Source organism: Panthera onca, chromosome F1 (genome assembly GCF_046562875.1).
Source record: "Panthera onca isolate mPanOnc1 chromosome F1, mPanOnc1 haplotype 2, whole genome shotgun sequence".
NCBI lineage: Eukaryota > Metazoa > Chordata > Mammalia > Carnivora > Felidae > Panthera > Panthera onca.
Genome location: NC_138355.1, coordinates 47,465,412 through 47,483,688, shown reverse-complemented (window position 1 = coordinate 47,483,688; position 18,277 = coordinate 47,465,412). Strand labels below are relative to the sequence as shown.

Sequence of the window (18,277 nt, the reverse complement as noted above, 5' to 3'; positions counted from 1 at the left end):
TCAGCGTGTGGATTATATTTAAAGGAAGGTTACTAGTTGGGCTCAACCCAGGAATTAGTGTATACTGAAGAAAAAGTCTGAGAACTCGATCATAGGACACTCCAGCATTTAGAGTTTACGAAAGAGGGAAGCCAACAAAGGCGATATTATAGCCACTTGTTTTCAAATTCACTTTCGCCTGGCATATATATTTTCCAGTCTTTTACTTTGATCCCACCTATGTTTTCACGTTTAAAGCGAGTTTCTTTAGACGCCAGACGGTCGGTTCTTGTTTACGTGCGCGCTCTGCCATTTCAGTCTTTTCACTGAAGTATTTAAACCACTTACACTTAAAGTAGTTTTTGATAGATTAGGGGCTGTGTCAGGCATTTTACTGTTTGTTTTGTGTTTCCTGTTTCTAACTTCCATTTCCTTCTTCTCATCACTGTAGATTTTTGAAACATCTTAAAATAATATTATTTTGACACCTCTATATTGTTTGGGGGCATATCTCATTGTATAGTTTCATTAGTGGTTGCCCTAATATTAAGATGTACATAGATAGCTTATCACTCCTCCCGGAATTGACATTTTACCACTTCAAGTGAAGTGGAAACCTTACTTCCATTTAGGTCCATTTATCCTCCCCACATTTTATTTTATTTTACTTTTTTTTTTTTTTAAGTAGGCTGCACAGCCAGCGTGGAACCCATTGCGGGGCTTGAACTCACCACCCTGAGATCAAGACTTGAGCTGAGATCAAGAGTCAGGTGCTTAAGTGACTAAAACCCTCAGGCACCTCTTACCCTCCCGCATTTTAAACATAAATACCTTTTGGTGGGGGGGGGGGGGGGGGGATAAATGTTAAGTGTTTCTTCTACATATGTTGAGCACTATAGGAAATGATACAATGTTGCCCAAACATCCAATATAACAAACTCCTTAGGAAAAAGAGTCTATTATATTTACCCTTATTTTTCTCAGTTGCCTTGTTCTTTCTTCCTGCATGAAGTCTCAGTCCTCCTTCTGTTATCTTTTCGGTGCTATTTGAAGAATTCCTTTAGCAATTCTTTAAAGGTAGATCTGCTGGAGATATTTCCCCCCTTTTCCATTGTCTCAGAACGTCTTTATTTCTCCCTTGTATCCTAAGGGTGGCGTCACTGGATGTGGCATTCAGAGATGACAGTTTCTTTTCTTCTAGCACTTGAGAAACGTTGTCACTTCTCTCTGGATCCATGGACACAGACGAGAACCCCACGGACACTTGAACCCTTTTTCCCTTAGAGGTTTGCCTAATTTCTGTGTAGCTGCTTTTGAGATTTTTCCTTTTCTTTAGTTTCCCTCAGTTTGATTATGATGTATCTTGGCTTGAATTTCTTTGGGATTATCCTGTTTGGTTTTTTCAGTATGAATGTTTATGCCTTGTGCCCAACATGGGAGATTTTCAGCCATTATTGTTTGAGGGTTTTTTCTTTGTTTGTTTGTTTGTTTGTTTGTTTGTTTTCATCTCTAACCCCTTTCTTTTCCCTTTCTGGTTGTCCAGTCTTTTGCTATACTCTTACTGGTCCCTGAAGCCCTGTCCACTTTTGTTTGTTTTCAAAGTGAGTAGTCTGTATTCTATATTCGAGTTTATTTATCCTTCTGTCATGTGTAATCCATGATAGAGCCCATCCAGTGAGGATTTTTAAAAATCCATTATTCTATTTTTCTGTGCTATAATTCCCATTGGATTTTGAAAAACCATCACTAAATAATTCCATTCTCTGTGTCATCTCAGTGTTGCCATGTGTTGATTATCTTTTCTCTTTTGGGGTTTTCCTGGTCTTTGGCATAATGAGTGATGTTTTTCTCTCTTTTTTTAAAGGTGTATTTATTTTAGGAAAGTGAGCACTCATTCCAGTGTGTGAGCAGGGGAGGGGCAGAGAGAGGGAGAGAGAATCCCAAGCAGGCTCCTCTCTGCCAGCACAGAGCCCAACACAGGGCTCAAACTCAGGAACCGTGAGATCGTGACCTGTGCGCAAATCAAGAGTTGGATGCTCAACCCACTGAGCCACCCAGGCACCCCTATAATGAATGATTTTCAGTTGTATTCTAGACATTTTGGATATTATGCTTTAAGGCTCCGGATTTTATTGACATCCCTTATTTATCAGGCCTCCAAAACTGCCAGAGTGCAAGTCCAGACTTCCCACTTGGCCTCCACTGACACCATGGAAAGTGGAGAGGCGTCTTGTTCCCTGAGTGTGGATAGAAGTCTGGGCACCTCACTTGGCCTGTGTTGATCACTGTTGATCTCTGAGCAACACGTGGAGAGGAATGGTCATGGTTTCTTGATGATGTTTTTTCGGAGTTATTCGAATACTGTAAAAAATACTTCTGTCTTGTTAGAATACTCCTTTCCTGGGCCTTTGGCTAAAGAGAGCAGGCAATTCTTGGAATTTTTTTTTTTTTCCATGAACTTGATATTGTTTCTGGGTTCCAGTCTTCTTCAGTGCTCAGTCCAGGATCCATAGAAGAGACAATGAAAACCCAAACTCACTAACTACAGTGTAATTCCTTGAATCCCAAGGTCTCTGATGAGATCGATATCTACTCTGCATCTTCCATAATCCCTTTTATTGTTTTTTATGATACGTTCAGGGTTTTTAGTTTTACTTAGCAAAGGGATTAGCAGAAATGTTTCTACCTCACCTTGTCCAGAATAGGAGGCCAACAATTCCCTTTCACATTATACAAATTTGTAATTCTTTGACTTAATTAAAGCTGATGTTTCTTTTGTAATAACAATGAAAGTCAATACACAGTGACTTGAGATCGAATAGACACTACAATATGTTGTAACTAATGAGAAAATTTCTTTGTGTATATTAGCTCTCCATCTGTCTGGCATTTATTCACTAGGGAAAATGTTTTTTAATACCAGAATACTACAAAGCAGACAATTTGTTAATGCTTTGTGTGTGCTTTCATGTGGGATAAAAGGAAGTGCTTAAAAGTGTTCTTCTCAGTTTCAGTGATTAGAATTTCTCCAACGAATCATTTCTGTCAGCAGAAATCACCAGTCTTGATGTTGTATATTGTGCTATATTTTTATTTGCTTTACTTTACCCTGTTTTTCTTTGGATGTTCAATAAATCAAATAATATTCTTTTTTAGACCCTAAAGAAAAATGTGGGCCCCCTCCGGCTATTGACAATGGAGACATGACCACATTCCCAACATCAGAATATGCTCCAGGGTCATCTGTTGAGTACCAGTGCCAGTCCTTGTATGTGCTTGAGGGAAACAAGGTCATCACATGCAGATATGGACAGTGGTCAGAACCGCCAAAGTGCTTGGGTAAATATCTTAATATTCACCTGGATCCTGGGAAAATCACTATAATGAGAAAGGTGTTTGTTTTGCTTTATTAACAGAATATTCATGGATTAACCACAATCATTCTATCAAATGTTTGACTACCAAATATTAATATGTGAAGAAATAAAATTAGAAAAAAGGTCTTAGTCAAGCAACCACAGCACCAAAATATTCTTTAATGAAAGCTCTTCCTATTGTTATTGACATGATGCATCTTTCATTATAACATTTAATTAGCACACCTTAAACACAGTACCTCATTTTTACATCGTTAATCATTTAAAATGATTTACATCTATGTGATGGATTTTCAATGAACTGTTGGAAAAGGTTTTGAGAACAAAGCCCTGGACCAGTGCAGACAATTCTACTTTGAAAGTCTGAAATTCTGTGGAAAATATTTGTTTACTACTTAATGCTTATGTTCATTTTTTTTAAATCTTCAGATGTTTGTATAGTATCAGAAGAAACCATGAGAAAACATAACATACAATTAGGATGGTCTTCTAAGAAAAAGAGATATTTCCAAACAAGGGAAACTGTTCAATTTCAATGTAATTCTGGATATCGTAGACAGACATCACAACAAACATTCCGAGCAACCTGTTGGGACGGGAAACTGACCTATCCTGTTTGTGTAAAAAGCAATGGTTAAGATGCAGTCCTAAAATTAAAACATGTACATTTATTCAAATTTTTCATGCTTATTTTGTCAGGTATTGTTAAACTCCTTTATATTCATATCAGAATCTGTGTTAAATATTTCATGGATGATGTGATTATAATCTGAGAAGTGAATAAATCACTTCTTAAAAGCACTTCATTAAAACTTGGCAAACCAAAATGCTTTGTGTCCTATTAAAAAAATATCTATGACAAGAAATGAGATTCAATCACTTCAGTGACGACTTCTATGCATCTTTCTCCTACCTTTCTCAAATCTTCCTCGGTAACTTCTGAGGCTTCCTGAGACCGTCCGTTTTGGAGGAAATGGGAGAAAAGGCTTTTCCATCTTCAAAATAGTTTCACTTCAAAAACACTTCAAAACCTAACTACGTCATACCTATGTTAACACGATGTAAGTAGTTATTACTTACTTTTGCTTATCTATCAAAAGAAAGATATACCAAAAAAAGAATGGAATACATGATCTCCTACAAGATAACTCTCTAGCACAATGAAAATTAAAGAAAGAATAAAGGGAGATTAGAATCGAACTGGGTACATAACTATGATAACATGACATGAAAAGTAACAAAAAATCTGATGTCAAGTGTAAACACACACACAGTGTGCTTTGAACACTGAATAAATATTTATAAAACAAAGATTGTCAGGAAGCACAATAAAAAATTGACAGCAGAATTTAGAGAAACTAGGGTTAAGAGTAGCTGTTTAACTTCTTAATACTAACCTGCATTCTCCATTGTATCTGTCTTTACTATACATCACCTTTGAACCACAAGAATATGTTGTTTTAAAATAAAGATAAAGTAAGGCAATACATGTTGAGAACTATGAAGACCTCTTTGGTAAAGATGTTCAAATCTAATGACATCTCCACGATTTTGTTGGTATAGAGAGTTTTGAACACATTCAACCACAAGAGTCTGAAATGCAATTTTTAAATTCATACATTTCAAACAACATAAACAGTTAAAATCAGTTGACCGAAAACATTTTTAACTTCTACAAAAACATGAAATTTTTAGGATGAAAATAAAGATATAATCAAGGTAAAAGTATTTTTTTTTAATATATGAAATTTATTGTCAAATTGGTTTCCATACAACACCCAGTGCTCATCCAAGGTAAAAGTATCTTAAGGTGATATCTTCTTCCTTCATTTGCATCAAATCAAGTGGTATTCTCAGAATGAGAAACCAGGCTGTCTCTGCTGGAGCCGATTTATCTAAATCTGAATCACAAATGACAGTCAGTTTTCTCACATTTAAAGGAATATTGTTACTCTCCACAAGTTATCTTTGCTGTCAATATTGGTGTATATACTATTTCTCCAGAACCTTTCACCCAAAGCCTGTGGAATGTATGTACGACACTTGCCTTGTAACCAATATGGCCTATAACCAATTATTTTCATTTTTGGCTGCGAAATAGTAAATTTTAAGATTAATTCTAATATTTTTCTGCATTTATTGCCATTCCCATGTAAAGATGAGTGCTGATTTGCCAACTCCTTAATACTTTTACCTAAAAAGATTTGGTAAATCTTTATATTTGCTCTTTAATTTCCAATTTTTGGAGTAAGGACTTGATAAAGCCACCTTCTGATGGCTTTAGAGATATTCTTTCTTTTTCTTTTTCTTTTTTTAAAAGTTGTATCAGTGGGGAGCCTGGGTAGCTCAGTTGGTTGAGCATCTGACTAGATTTTGGCTCAGTTCATGATCCCAGGGTCATGGGATTGAGCCCTGGGCTCCAGCTCAGCCTCTGTGCTGAGTGTGGAGCCTGTTTAAGATTCTTGCTCTCTCTCCCTTTGCCCCTCTTCCACCCATTGAGTTTGCACTCTCAAAAAAATAAAATAATAATAATTAATTAATTAATTAATTAAAAAATAAAAAATAATAAATGTATCAGCATGAATTCATGAATTTTTATTTATTCAACTGTCACAATTAAATATAGTCATTATTTCTGAAGCTCAAATTATCCCAAATTTGGCTAGTGAGAGCCTCTTGAAATGAGCTCCTTATTGCCTTGTTGTACCCCATTATTCTTTGAGCATTTCTTTTCTCTTTAGTACAACATGATGTTCCAAGCTTGCTGTATACTTCCCTGCCCAATACCTGAGAGCATACATGTTTCCAAAAAGGTCTGAATCTTTTTTTTAATGTTTATTTATTTTTGGGAGAGAGAGAGAGAGAGAGAGAGAGATAGGGCATGAGTGGGGGAGGGGCAGAGAGAGAGGGAGACACAGAATCTAAAACAGGCTCCAGGCTCTGAGGTGTCAGCACAGAGCCAGACGCAGGGCTTGAACCCGTGAACCACGGGATTGTGACCTGAGTGGAGGTCAGACACTTAACAAACTGAGCCACCCAGGCACCCGTGATTCTTTTTACTGGGAAATAGTGTTTAGAATCCAACTATTGTGCCCTTGGTACTAAATAGGAATATTTTAGAATAAGAACTTGATAATAGTGACCTTCTGATAGCTTTACATATATACACATTTTTTAAATTTTTTTTTAATGTTTGTTTATTTTTGAGAGAGACAGAAACAGAATACGAGTGGGTTGGGGCAGAGAGAGGGGGAGACACAGAATCTGAAGCAGGCTCCAGGCTCTGAGCTGTCAGCCCACAGCCCAACGCGGGACGTGAACTCAGAGCGGGAAGATCATGACCTGAGCTGAAGACAGATGCTCAACCGACTGAGCCACCCGGGCGCCCCATATATATATATGTATATTTTTTAATGTATCACCGGGGCACCTGGGTGGCTCAGTCAGTGGAGCATCCAACAGGATTTTGGCTCAGGTCATGGGATCGAGCCCAGGGCTCGAGCTCTGGGCTGTGTGCTGAGTGGGGAGCCTGCTTAAGATTCTTTCTCTCTTTCCATTTGCCCCACTCTCCCCACCGAGCTCTCCTCTCTCTCTCACAATAATAAATAAATAAATAGATAGATAGATAGATAGATAAATAATCAGCATGGATTCCTGAATTGTTATTTATTCAATTTGTCATAATTAATTCTAGGCATTGTCTTTGAAACTCAAAGTATGCCAAATTTGGCTAGTTGAGAGCCTCTTGAAACTAGCTGCTGATTGCTTTGTTATACCCCATCATTCTTTGAGCATTTCTTAAGACAACATGATGTTCCAGGCTCGCTGGGTATTTCCCTGCCCAACGCCTGTAAGCATACACCTTTCCAAAGGGGTCTGATTCCTTTTACTGGGAAATAGTGTTTAGAACCCAAGCTGTGAAGAGAATTATGCTGAAATAGAAATGTTCAACACTGTGGAAACGTCTTTAAATGTCTTTTTGCTTGTCAGAAGACTGAAATAGAAGTGAAATTTAAAATTCATTTGCTCCTATTGGATCTTACAATTCAAGTTTAATAACACAGGGTTAAAAACTTTCTAGTACATTTTCTGTCTCTTCTCTTTACTCACATATTCTTATATTTCAATATTTGCAAAAATAATATAAAAAGTTTAATGCAAACATTACTACTACCAGGTAACCTACTGAATGAAGGTTACAATGTCTTGGCATTGATTTTGTCCCGGGATGTTCAACTCTGAATGTAAGTACTCTCTTCCAAAATGACTTCAAATAATCCTGAAGGTTTCTGAACCTTCTGGTTCACTTCCCAACTTAATACAGTTTTCCATTTATTTGCATTCATATTTTAATTTTAAATCATGCTTCTTTCTCTATTAAGCTAAACTTTTTAGATATGAAAAACAGCTACATGTTTCAAAAGTCGAAGTCACGGGGCGCCTGGGTGGCGCAGTCGGTTAAGCGTCCGACTTCAGCCAGGTCACGATCTCGCGGTCCGTGAGTTCGGGCCCCGCGTCGGGCTCTGGGCTGATGGCTCGGAGCCTGGAGCCTGTTTCGGATTCTGTGTCTCCCTCTCTCTCTGCCCCTCCCCCGTTCATGTTCTGTCTCTCTCTGTCCCAAAAATAAATTAAAAAACGTTGAAAAAAAAAATTAAAAAAAAAAAGTCAAAGTCACATGACAAGGCTCTGTGAAGAGTAAGCTTTTTCCATCATTTATCTGTTCCTCATTTAATAAAGTTATATTTTTATTAGTTTCTGTCATCCTCCCAGTGTTTATTAATCTCCTTTTTTCAATATATAGAAGGGAGGTGATTTTACACATTTATCTGTACCTTGCTGTTTTCGTATTTATTATTCTAATCTTCTCTTGACTAGCCTTCCTCAGCTCCCTGCACAGAGGCTGCCTCAGTAGCTGTGCTGCGGTAGACACTGGTCAACAGCACAGTCTGGATCAAGCGTCCCCACATGTGGCTGCGTTGGGAGCCAGAAGGGAAAAGGCTGTCTGGCACTGCCCTCCTCTGGGCTCCTCTGACCTTGGCCTTGTCGCTGGGGTGCTTGAGAATAAAGGCCTCCTGGGTCAGAAGGGTAGGAGGAGCCCAAGTTGCGCCTGGCCCCAGGCCACGTTAGGGGCCCTTGTACGAATCCTGGTGGCGGGCAGACACTGGGAGACCTAATCTTTGGACGCGCAGTGTGAAATCCTCCTTTGTGTAACTGTGTCAGCGAACGAGCAATTAGTATTTATTTCCTGGTGGATGGACACTCTGCCCTTAACCGTTCCCATGCGCAAAAATTAACCTAGTAGGAGCCAAGACCCCAGGTCTTTAAATCCATGCCTCCAGGGCACACAGCAGTCCCTTTCAGGGAAACCCAAAACTTCACACCTGTCAGAATTTTGAAAGATATGACTGGAAATTTGCAAAACACTGTGTAGCACATCACACTCATTACTTCAATCGTTTCTCATGGAAACCCTATGACATAGGTACTCCATGCACATCTTTCAGAGAATTCAAGGGTTTTAGAAAGAATAAGTCGTTGGCTCAGGATCACATTGCTAGGGAGAAGCCAAGCCATAACCTGACCCTAATCTGGCTTACAGATTTTTTTTTTTTTTTTCTATTAAACAACGTGAATAATTTAATTAGTTTTGGAAACCCCTCCGCTCCCCCAAATAACACCTGACGCAAAATGCAATAACGCTTTGCAAAAGTAACCTACAGGTGGTCAAAAATATATTAAAACAGATTGGAAGATTGTTTGTAGTGTTTTTACTCATAACAGGAGGCGCAAACCTTGGACGAGGGCGGATTCCCCGTATTGCTATCACCCCATGTAAATTTAAAACAAAAGAGAAAATTCGGAGACTTCCTAGCGTGCAATTAAATGCAAAGACAAACAAAGCCCTTAAGAAAACCATTCGAGAGGGCTACGAAACGAATAAAACACAACGGTCACGTACTTCTGTGGGGCTGAATTAAACTGAAGGGAAGTCAAGACGCCCTAACGCCTACTGAGCGGCAATAGACAGAGGCACCTTAGCCACCGCGGGACCCCTGCAGGCGTGCAGGAGCCAGCCAGTCGCGCAGGCGCAGGGCCGGAGCGGGAATCCGCCCCGCCTTCCCCGGGCCCCGCCCTCCCTGCTTCAGTTCCGGGTCCTGTCAGTAGGGGCGGCCGCGGTCTCGGCAGCGGCCAAAGCCGCGAAGCTGCGCGGCCCGGGTTTCCAGCCGGGCCTCTTTCCCGGCCGGGCCCCAGCATGGCTGCCCCCAGGGCTGCGGGTCGGGACGGTGCCGCGTTGTCGCGTTCCTGACGGCCCCTGGCGTCTGTGCTCTCCTTCTCTTCCCCAGGCCACTCCAGCAGACATGGTTGCCAAGGCCTTTCGGGTCAAGTCCAACACGGCCATCAAGGGGTCGGACAGGTGAGGGAGAGAAGGGCCCTGTTCCGCCCACCAGGACACCCAGCCATTTCTCCATCCCGGCTGGCCCACAGCCCTTTTGGACTAGCTCAGCCGACCCGGGGTGGAGGCCGAGGGGTCCAGCGGGGGAAGGGACCCCAGGGGACCAGGCTGGAATAGACATGTTTTGAGGGTGAAGAGGGAGAGGAGGCCTGATTTATCTCCCAGGCTATCTTTTGGATATTGTCGTTCGTTTAAAGGAAAACGTACTTCGATCGGCGCTTACTGACTGCGATCTATAGAAGGTATTGCGGAGGGCGCCAAAAAAGAAAGAGAGGAAAGAAGGAAGGAAGACAGACAGACAGACAGGGTGCCACTCTCCTAAGAGTTTAGAGTCCCTGAGGAGAAATCAGATGGGGAACCGAGAACTACAACGATGGGAGGAACAGTGTCTAGTGATTACTTCTGGCAGGAGAGACAGACAGATGGAGGGAGAGGTGAGGGAGAATTACGGGACATGTTTTGAGGAGACCTGTATCTGTTCAGACAGTGTCGCAAACGCAGATAGCACGTTGCGAATTTTGGACCCCGTGTTCTATAGTTGTCACTCTTGGTGCCCTGGTATAGCTTTTTAAGCATCGGGACAGGTTTGCCAAGCATATAGAGAAGGGAGTGGGTGCGAGGGCTAGGCATAGAGGCAGGAAGGCAGGGCTGAATTTCCAGTCAGGCTAACTTGGTTACTGCCTGGATCTCAGTTTCCCTCTTTCTTCGTAAAATGGAAAGTCTTGGCCCCAAGAATATGTGACAATAGAGGAGACATGGGATGTGAAAGAGAATAGGATGTTTTGGAAGAGTGTAGGAGAGTAGGGCATCATAAAGCAGTTTTTCCTTGGCCCTTTGATTTGATAGTAAGTCCTCCCGAATCCTTTGCATTTCTCAAAATGCATCCAGGCACGATTCATACCACTCATTGGTTTGCTTTCTGCAGGAGAAAGCTTCGGGCTGATGTGATGGCTGCTTTCCCCACTCTAGGAACAGATCAGGTCCCGTGTTGGTACCTGGAAAGGAGGAGCTCAACATTGTGAAACTGTATGCTCACAGAGGGGATGCAGTGACCGTGTACGTGAGCGGTGGTAACCCCATCCTGTTCGAAGTGGAGAAAAATCTGTATGGCAACAGGATGGACATGGCCATTACTGTAATCCTTGCCTGGCATCCGTTTCTCCTTATTTCTTTCATTCACCTGTCTTACTCAAAACAGTAAGTGCCAAATCTCTCAGTACGTACCATCCCTAAGAATCGTTTCGGGCCCAGTGTCCCTAGAATTGGGTCTTTCAAGGTCGAAACTTACTGCCGTAGGAGGGAGAATGAAAGGGCCAATACAGAAAGAGCGTGGTTGCCAAGAGATACTCTGAGATGAAGGAATAGTAGTTCCTAGTGGGTTAACTAGGGATGGAGCAGGGGTCTCGAAAAGGGTGGCATTTCAGAACATGTAAGAAACACGTCTAAAAGGATGACTAGCAGGATTTTCTTTAGAGACTGAAAAGATCCTGTGATGGGAAAGAAGCTGGGTTAATGAAACCACGTACCCAGCTGTCTTAGTGATGTACTCCCATCGAGATACCCCCCAGGGATTCTTCCTTCGGCTCTGTCTGGCTCTCAGGATCCTTTGGTTTCTCTCCTTGTGACAGATCTCAGACATCTAGGGTCCTTTTGTCTCTAGCTGCTGACACCTGTTTTGTCACTTGGGGCTTTCCTTGCCCTAAGCTGGGCTACAGCAGCGTAGGGCGGTCTCCTTGGGCCGCTGCTGCCCCCACCCCACTTTGCTGCTGTACGGACACGGGCGCTTTTTGATCTAAGGGTTTTTACCACTAATCACTATGAAAACAGAGGGAATACAAATAATAAACATGCGGAAATTTCCAAATTGTTTACAGGCTGGTGCCCTGTTCTTAGTCTACTTGTTTCTGAGGTCACAAATGGAATCCTCCTTGGGTCTTTGTCCCCGCTTTTACCTGCTGTGCGCATTTCTGCAGCTACAATCAGGTGGAATGATGGGGCATCCCAGTCTCAGGTGACATCCAGGTTTTTAAGAATCTGCCTTAGAATGAAACCCCTTGAAACCAGCGCTACGGTGTATGTTAACTAACATGAATTTAAATAAGTTTAAATTAAAAACAAAACAAACCAGAATGAACCCTCTTTGGGCCTCACAGCCTCTTCTCTAGCTTTGAGCTGAGTTCCTTTACTGTCCCTGAATTAAAGTGGCCTTCGCGTTTGGCTTTGCCAGTGCCCCAGGGGATTGACTTTTTGGCAATAAATCTGTGTCTCTTTTTGGGCAGTGCATGCCTTGTGGTCCTATCCTGACCTTCTCCCAGCTTTCACGACGTGGCCTCCGGTGCTTGAAAAACTGATGGGGGGAGCAGGTAAGAAGATTTCCCTATATTCTGGCTATCGACTGAAACCCGCTTAGGAAGGACCGACTACTCCAATAAATGTACCCACTTCCTGGGTTCATATGGTTGAAAAATGGAATTTTTCCCCCGTTTGCGTTTCATCTCTCTCTTGACTGCTTCTGTGAGGTCCCTGGGCCTCTACGACACTGTTGAAAGGCTTCAATCAGCCCTGTACTTTGTACTTCAATGAGAAAACAGTTTGTGAACTGCCATATGCTGTCCTTTAAGTCAGTAAGCTAAATTTAGGAAACCAGAATAAGATAGGTCATGGAACTGGCCTTGGTGCTTCAGTTGGACCACTAGCCCCCCTAGGGAAATGGTGTGATACTCGGGTTGCCATCTTTTAATTTTCATTATGAATAACCTAGCTGATACCTGATAAAGGTTTGTAGGTTGAGTGAATGAATAAATGATGAAGTAGAACTTGGAATTGTTTAGAGGCAGAATACAGGTTGTGATGCTTTTGTTTTGTTTGCTGCAGATTTGATGCTGCCAGGACTCGTGGTGCCCCCTGCTGGTCTGCCTCAGGTACAGAAGGGTGACCTCTGTGCCATTGCCTTGCTGGGGAACAGGTACTGTGTCAGTCCGCTGTGCCTTTGGGGGAAAAGCTTGGGTAAAACTGGGGAAAGATTTGAGAAATGACGGCTTCCAATGCATATGAATAAAGGATTACACGAGAAAAAAACAAACAGGTTTTTCTGGGGTGGGCCACTGTGGCCTTGGCAGTGAGCCTGTGGAGGTGTCTTTATATCTGGGCCAAGTGTATTTGCTGCTGCTGATTTTTTTTTTTCTAGTAATTTTACATTTACGGAAGAGTTGCAAAGATAGTGTAGCGTTCTTATCCAGCTTCCTGTAACGATAACGTTTTTTATAACCAGAGTACAGGTATCAAAAGTAAGGAATTAACATTGGCACAGTCCTATGAATACAATTGTAGACTTTCTTCATATTCCCCCAGTTTTTCCATGAAATGTCTTTCCGTACCACTTTGCATGTAAATGTTGTCTTAGTCTCTGGTCTGTGACATTTTCTTGGTCTTTCTTGGTCTTTCATTGCCTTAACACCTTTTTCTTCATCATCTACATCATCGTCCTCTCTTTTAATTCTGTTTTTCATTATTTATTTTTGAAAAGGAGAGGATGTCAGTGGGCAGAGGCAGAGAGAGAGCGAGAGAGAGAATCCCCCAGCATGGGACTCAATCCATGTGCCCCGGGATCATGACCTGAGCTGTAACCAAGAGTCAGACGCTTAAGTGACTGAGCCACCCAGATGCTCCTAAGTTATTTTGATAGTTTTCTTGAGATATATTTTACATACTACAAAATCCACTAACTCCAAAGGTACATTTCGGTGATTTGTAGTGTATTTTTACAGAGTTGTTCAGCCTTTAAACATAAATTAGGAAGTATTCATAGGAACAGTTCCAAGAAATCCAAAGCCCCCTCACCTCACAAACCTTTTCTCCTAGAAGTAACCGTAGCATTTGATGCATACATCCTCGTCAGCCTTCTTGAATACACGTAAATGTGTGCTTATGAAAACGTACAGTTTTGTTGTGTATGGTTAAAAATACAACCAAATGGAATTATGCTTTATCTGTATTGTTTTTTCACTTAAGATCGTGGGGACATTTTCCAGGTCAGCAAGCTCAGGGACGCTGAGCCTTCTTCCCTGCTGTGTGGTGATGGAAGAGGTCCTCTCCGAGTGGACCTTGTGGTCACCTCCAGTGTGTCTTCATCACAAACAGTATCTTTTTTTTTTCTTAATGTAATTTGTTGTCAAATTGGCTAACATACAGCGTGTACCGTGTGCTCTTGGTTTTGGGGGTAGATTCCCATCGTTGATTGCTTACATACAATACCCAGTGCTCATGCCAACAGTTGCCCTCCTCAATGCCCATCACCCATTTTCCCCTTTCCCCAGCCCCCTCCCATCAACCCTCCATTTGATCTCTGTATTTAAGAGTCTCTAATGGTTTGCCTCCCTCACTCTTTGTTTGTAACTATTTTTTCCCCTTCCCTTCCCCAATGGTCTTCTGTTAAGTTTCTCAAGTTCCACACGAGTGAATATATATATATATATATATATATATATATTTATATATATAAATATATATATATTCCTCTTATCCATTCATCAGCTGGTAGACATTTAAGCTCTTTCCATGATTTGGGTATGTTGAAAGCTCTGTTGTAAACATTGGGGTCCATGTAACCCTATGAATCAGCACTCCTGTATCCTTTGGATAAATTCCTAGTAGCGCTATTGCTGGGTTGTAGGGTTGTTCTATTTTTAATGTTTTGAGGAACCTCCACATTATTTTCCAGAGTGGCTGCACCGCTTGGCATTCCCACCAGCAGTGCCAGAGGGTTCCCATTTCTCCACATCCTCGCCAGCATCTGTTGTTTCCTGAGTTGTTAATTTTAGCCACGCTGATGGGTGTGAGTTTGTATTTTGATTTGTATTTCCCTGATGATGAGTGGTGGTGAGCATCTTTTCATGTGTCTGTTGGCTATCTGGATGTCTTCTTTGGGAAAAGTGTCTATTCATGTTTGCTGCCCATTTCTTCACTGGATTATTTGTTTTTTAGGTGTTGAGTTTGGTAAGTTCTTTATAGATTTTGGATACTAATCCTTTATTCAATATGTCATTTGCAGATATCTTCTCCCATTCCATTGGTTGCCTTTTCATTTTGTGGATCGTTTCCTTTGCAGTGCAGAAGGTGTTTATCTTGATGAGGTCCCCGTAGTTCATTTTTGCTTTTAATTCCATTGCCTTTGGAGATGTGTTGAGCAAGAAATTGCTGCGACTGAGATCAAAGAGGTTGTTGGCCGCTTTCTCCTCTAAGGTTTTGATGGTTTCCTGTCTCACATTTAGGTCTTTCACCCATTTTGAGTTTATTTTTGTGTATGATGTAACCAAGTGGTCCAGTTTCATTCTTCTACGTGTTGCTATCCAGTTCTTGCAGCACCATTTGCTAAAGAGACTTTTTTCCATTGAATATTCTCTCCTGCTTTGCCAAAGATTAGTTGGCCATACACTTGTGGGTCTTATTCTGGGTTCTGTATTACATTTGTCTATGTATCTGTTTTTGTGCCGATACCTGGTCTTGATGATGACAGCTTTGCAGTAGAGGCTAAAGTCTGGGGTTGTAATGACTCCCACTTTGGTTTTCTTTTTCAATATTACTTGGGCTGTTCAGGGTCTTTTGTGGTTCCATACAAATTTGCTCTGAGAAGAATGCCGGTGCAATTTTGATTGGGATGGCATTGAATGTGTAGATTGCTTTGGGTAGTGTTGACATTTTAACAGTATTTATTCCTCTAATCCGTGAGGATGGAATGTTTTTCCATTTCTTTGTGTCTCGTTCAATTTCCTTCATAAGTTTACTATAGTTTTCAACATACAGGTCTTTTACATCTTTGATTAGGTTTATTCCTAGGTATTTTATGGTTCTTGGTGCAATTGTAAATGGGATGAATTTCTTGATTTCTCTTTCTGTTGATTCATTATTGGTGTATAGAAATGCAACTGATTTCTGTGTATTGATTTTGTACCCTGTGACTTTGCTGCCTTTATGTATCAGTTTTAGCAGCCTTTTGGTGGAGTCTTTCGGGTTTTCCATATAGAGTATCATGTCCTCTGTAAAAAGTGAAAGTTTCCCTCTTCTTTGCCAGTTTTGATGCCTTTTATTTCATTTTGTTGTCTGATTGCTGAAGCTAGGACTTCCACAACTGTGTTAAACAATAGTGGTGAGAGTGGACATCCCTGTCGTGTTCCTAATCTTTGGGCTGGTGGGGGGGATGGAGGAGATCTCCATCCCCCCCGCCCCCCCCCCCGCCCCGCCCTCTGGTAACCAACAGGTTTTTCTCTATAGTTAAGTGTCTGTTTTTTTCTTTTTCTTTTTCCCACTATGTTTTGTTTCTTAAATTCCACATATGAGTGAAATCATATGATATTTTTCTTTCTGTGACTGATTTATGTCACTTAGCAATTATACTCTCTAGCACTATCCATGTCATTGCAAATGGCAAGATTTCATTCTTTATTTATGGCTGGGAAATATTCCAGTGTGTGTGTGTGTGTGTGTGTGTGTGTGTATTATAAATATATATGTACGTCATACATGTATATGTATTCCATTATGTATATGTATATGTATACCGTATGTGAATGTATGTGTCTATGTTATATGTATGCCACCCTCTCTTTATTCATTTATCAGTCACTAGACATTTGGGCTATTTCCCTAATTTGGCTGTTGTTGCTACTATAAACATTGGGGTGCATGTATCCGTTTGAATTAGTATTTTTATATCCTTTGGGTAGATACCTAGTAGTACAGTTGCTAGATTGTAGGGTAATTCTATTTTTAACTTTTTGAGAGACCTCCCTACTGTTTCCCAGAGTGGCTGCACCAGTTTGCATTCTCACCAACATTGCCAGAGGATTTCCCTCTCTCCACATCTTCACCAATACCTGTTGTTTTCTGTGTTGTTTATGTTAGCCAATCCGACAGGTGTGCGGTGATACGTCATTGTAGTTTTGAGCTGTACTTCCCTGATGTTGAGAGATGTCGAGCATCTTTTTATGTGTCTGTTAGCCATCTGGATGTGTTCTCCGGAAAAAGGCGTATTCATGTCTTCTGCCCGTTTCTTAACTGGATTATTTGTTGTTTGGGTGTTAAGTTTATATCTTGTTGTTGGGTGTTGAGTTCCTTATATGTTTTCAGTATTAATCTTATGAAATTTTAAAAGATTGGAATTATTGAGAGTACATCTCAGACCAAACAAAGTTAAGCAAGAAATCAGTTTAAAAGATAACTAGAAGAACCCCAAGTTACCAGAAATCGACACCATAGAAGACAATCTTTTAAAAAATTAAAGCAGGACTTCTAGCTTTTGTGGTGTGATGAGCTTGGTGAACTCACTGAGCTTACTGAGGACATTAAGAAACAGACTCACACATTACCAGTTGCCTGATTTAAGACAAAAGTCAGAGTGAAGCAGTGTAGTAGGAAGGAGGTGATATTTTCAGGAAATATTGCCCGAACAGATGGATAGCTGTATTTTAAAAATATGTCTGTCGCTCTTAGTACCAGATACCATACACAAAATCAAATGAGTTGCAAATGTGAAAGAGAAAACAGTGCTTTTAGGGGAAAACATTATTGCATCCTAGGACTAGGCAAGGATGTCTTAAATACGACACGAAAGGTACTAATCCAAACGGGAAACATTTTAAATTTAATTCAATATTAAAATTAAGAAAACCTCTTTAAGTTTATTTATTTATTTTGAGGGAGAGAGTGAGTGTACATGCACAGGCACGTGCCGGGGGGGGGGGGGGGGGGCGGCGGGAGGGGCAGAAGTGCAGAGAGGGGGAGAGAGAGAGGGAGAGAGAGAATCCCAAGCAGTCTTCACATTCATAGTGTGGAGCCTGATGGGGGTTGAACTCAGGAACTGTGTGACATCATGACCTGAGCCAAAACCAAGACTCGGATACTTAACCAACTGAGCCACAGGTGCCCCAAGAAAATTATTTTTGGTTGTAAGCTCCAAACATTTTCTTTTTGTCCATTGCAATGATTCTATCCCGTGACATTAACAAGGACTGTCTCTGCTGTGGCTAGAGCCATAGACATGCAAGGCGACTAGTGACCCAGAATTCTTTTCTGCTTACACGTGTCAGTGCATTCAGCCTAAATTTGTGGTTTGAACCCTCTGAAAACGTGTCCAGCTTCCAAAGCTGGCTACCAACTTCCAAAGCAGGCTTGAAGAATACGTTTGAAAAAATTACACCCAAGCATAACTATGAAAACCAAACATCTAACTGTTCAATTTAAAATGAAGAAATTCTGCTCAGTAAAAAACATGTAACACTGAGCAAATAGACAGCCCATCGATGGAGAAAATATTTATAGTACATATGTCCAAGAATGTACAAAGAGTATAGAAAGAATTCCCACAATGAGGTAAGTAAAAGACAGATAACTCAGCAGCAAAGACTTGAATAGACAATTCACCCAAGAGGATATCTAAATGACCAGTTGCTACATGCGAGTTCTCCACTTC

The 18,277-nt window shown here is 41.1% G+C and overlaps 2 protein-coding genes across 2 annotated transcripts in view; both read left to right on the top strand.

Annotated features, from left to right (window-relative positions):
- LOC132685821 (complement receptor type 1) overlaps positions 1-4,183 on the top strand; it is a 150,599-nt gene extending 146,416 nt beyond the window's left edge. Inside the window, 2 exon segments of the mRNA XM_081791836.1 lie at positions 3,136-3,318; positions 3,786-4,183. Coding sequence (XP_081647962.1) covers positions 3,136-3,318; positions 3,786-3,994 — 392 coding nt within the window. The 3' untranslated portion in view covers positions 3,995-4,183.
- Positions 4,184-9,657: 5,474 nt separating this feature from the next.
- Positions 9,658-17,430, top strand: LOC144614953 (eukaryotic translation initiation factor 2D-like). Its single transcript, XM_078441388.2, has 5 exons — positions 9,658-9,771; positions 10,736-11,007; positions 12,090-12,173; positions 12,685-12,775; positions 16,611-17,430. Coding segments are annotated over exons 2-5 (276 nt in total). The 5' UTR covers positions 9,658-9,771; positions 10,736-11,006; the 3' UTR covers positions 16,711-17,430.
- The last annotated feature ends 847 nt before the right edge of the window (positions 17,431-18,277 follow it).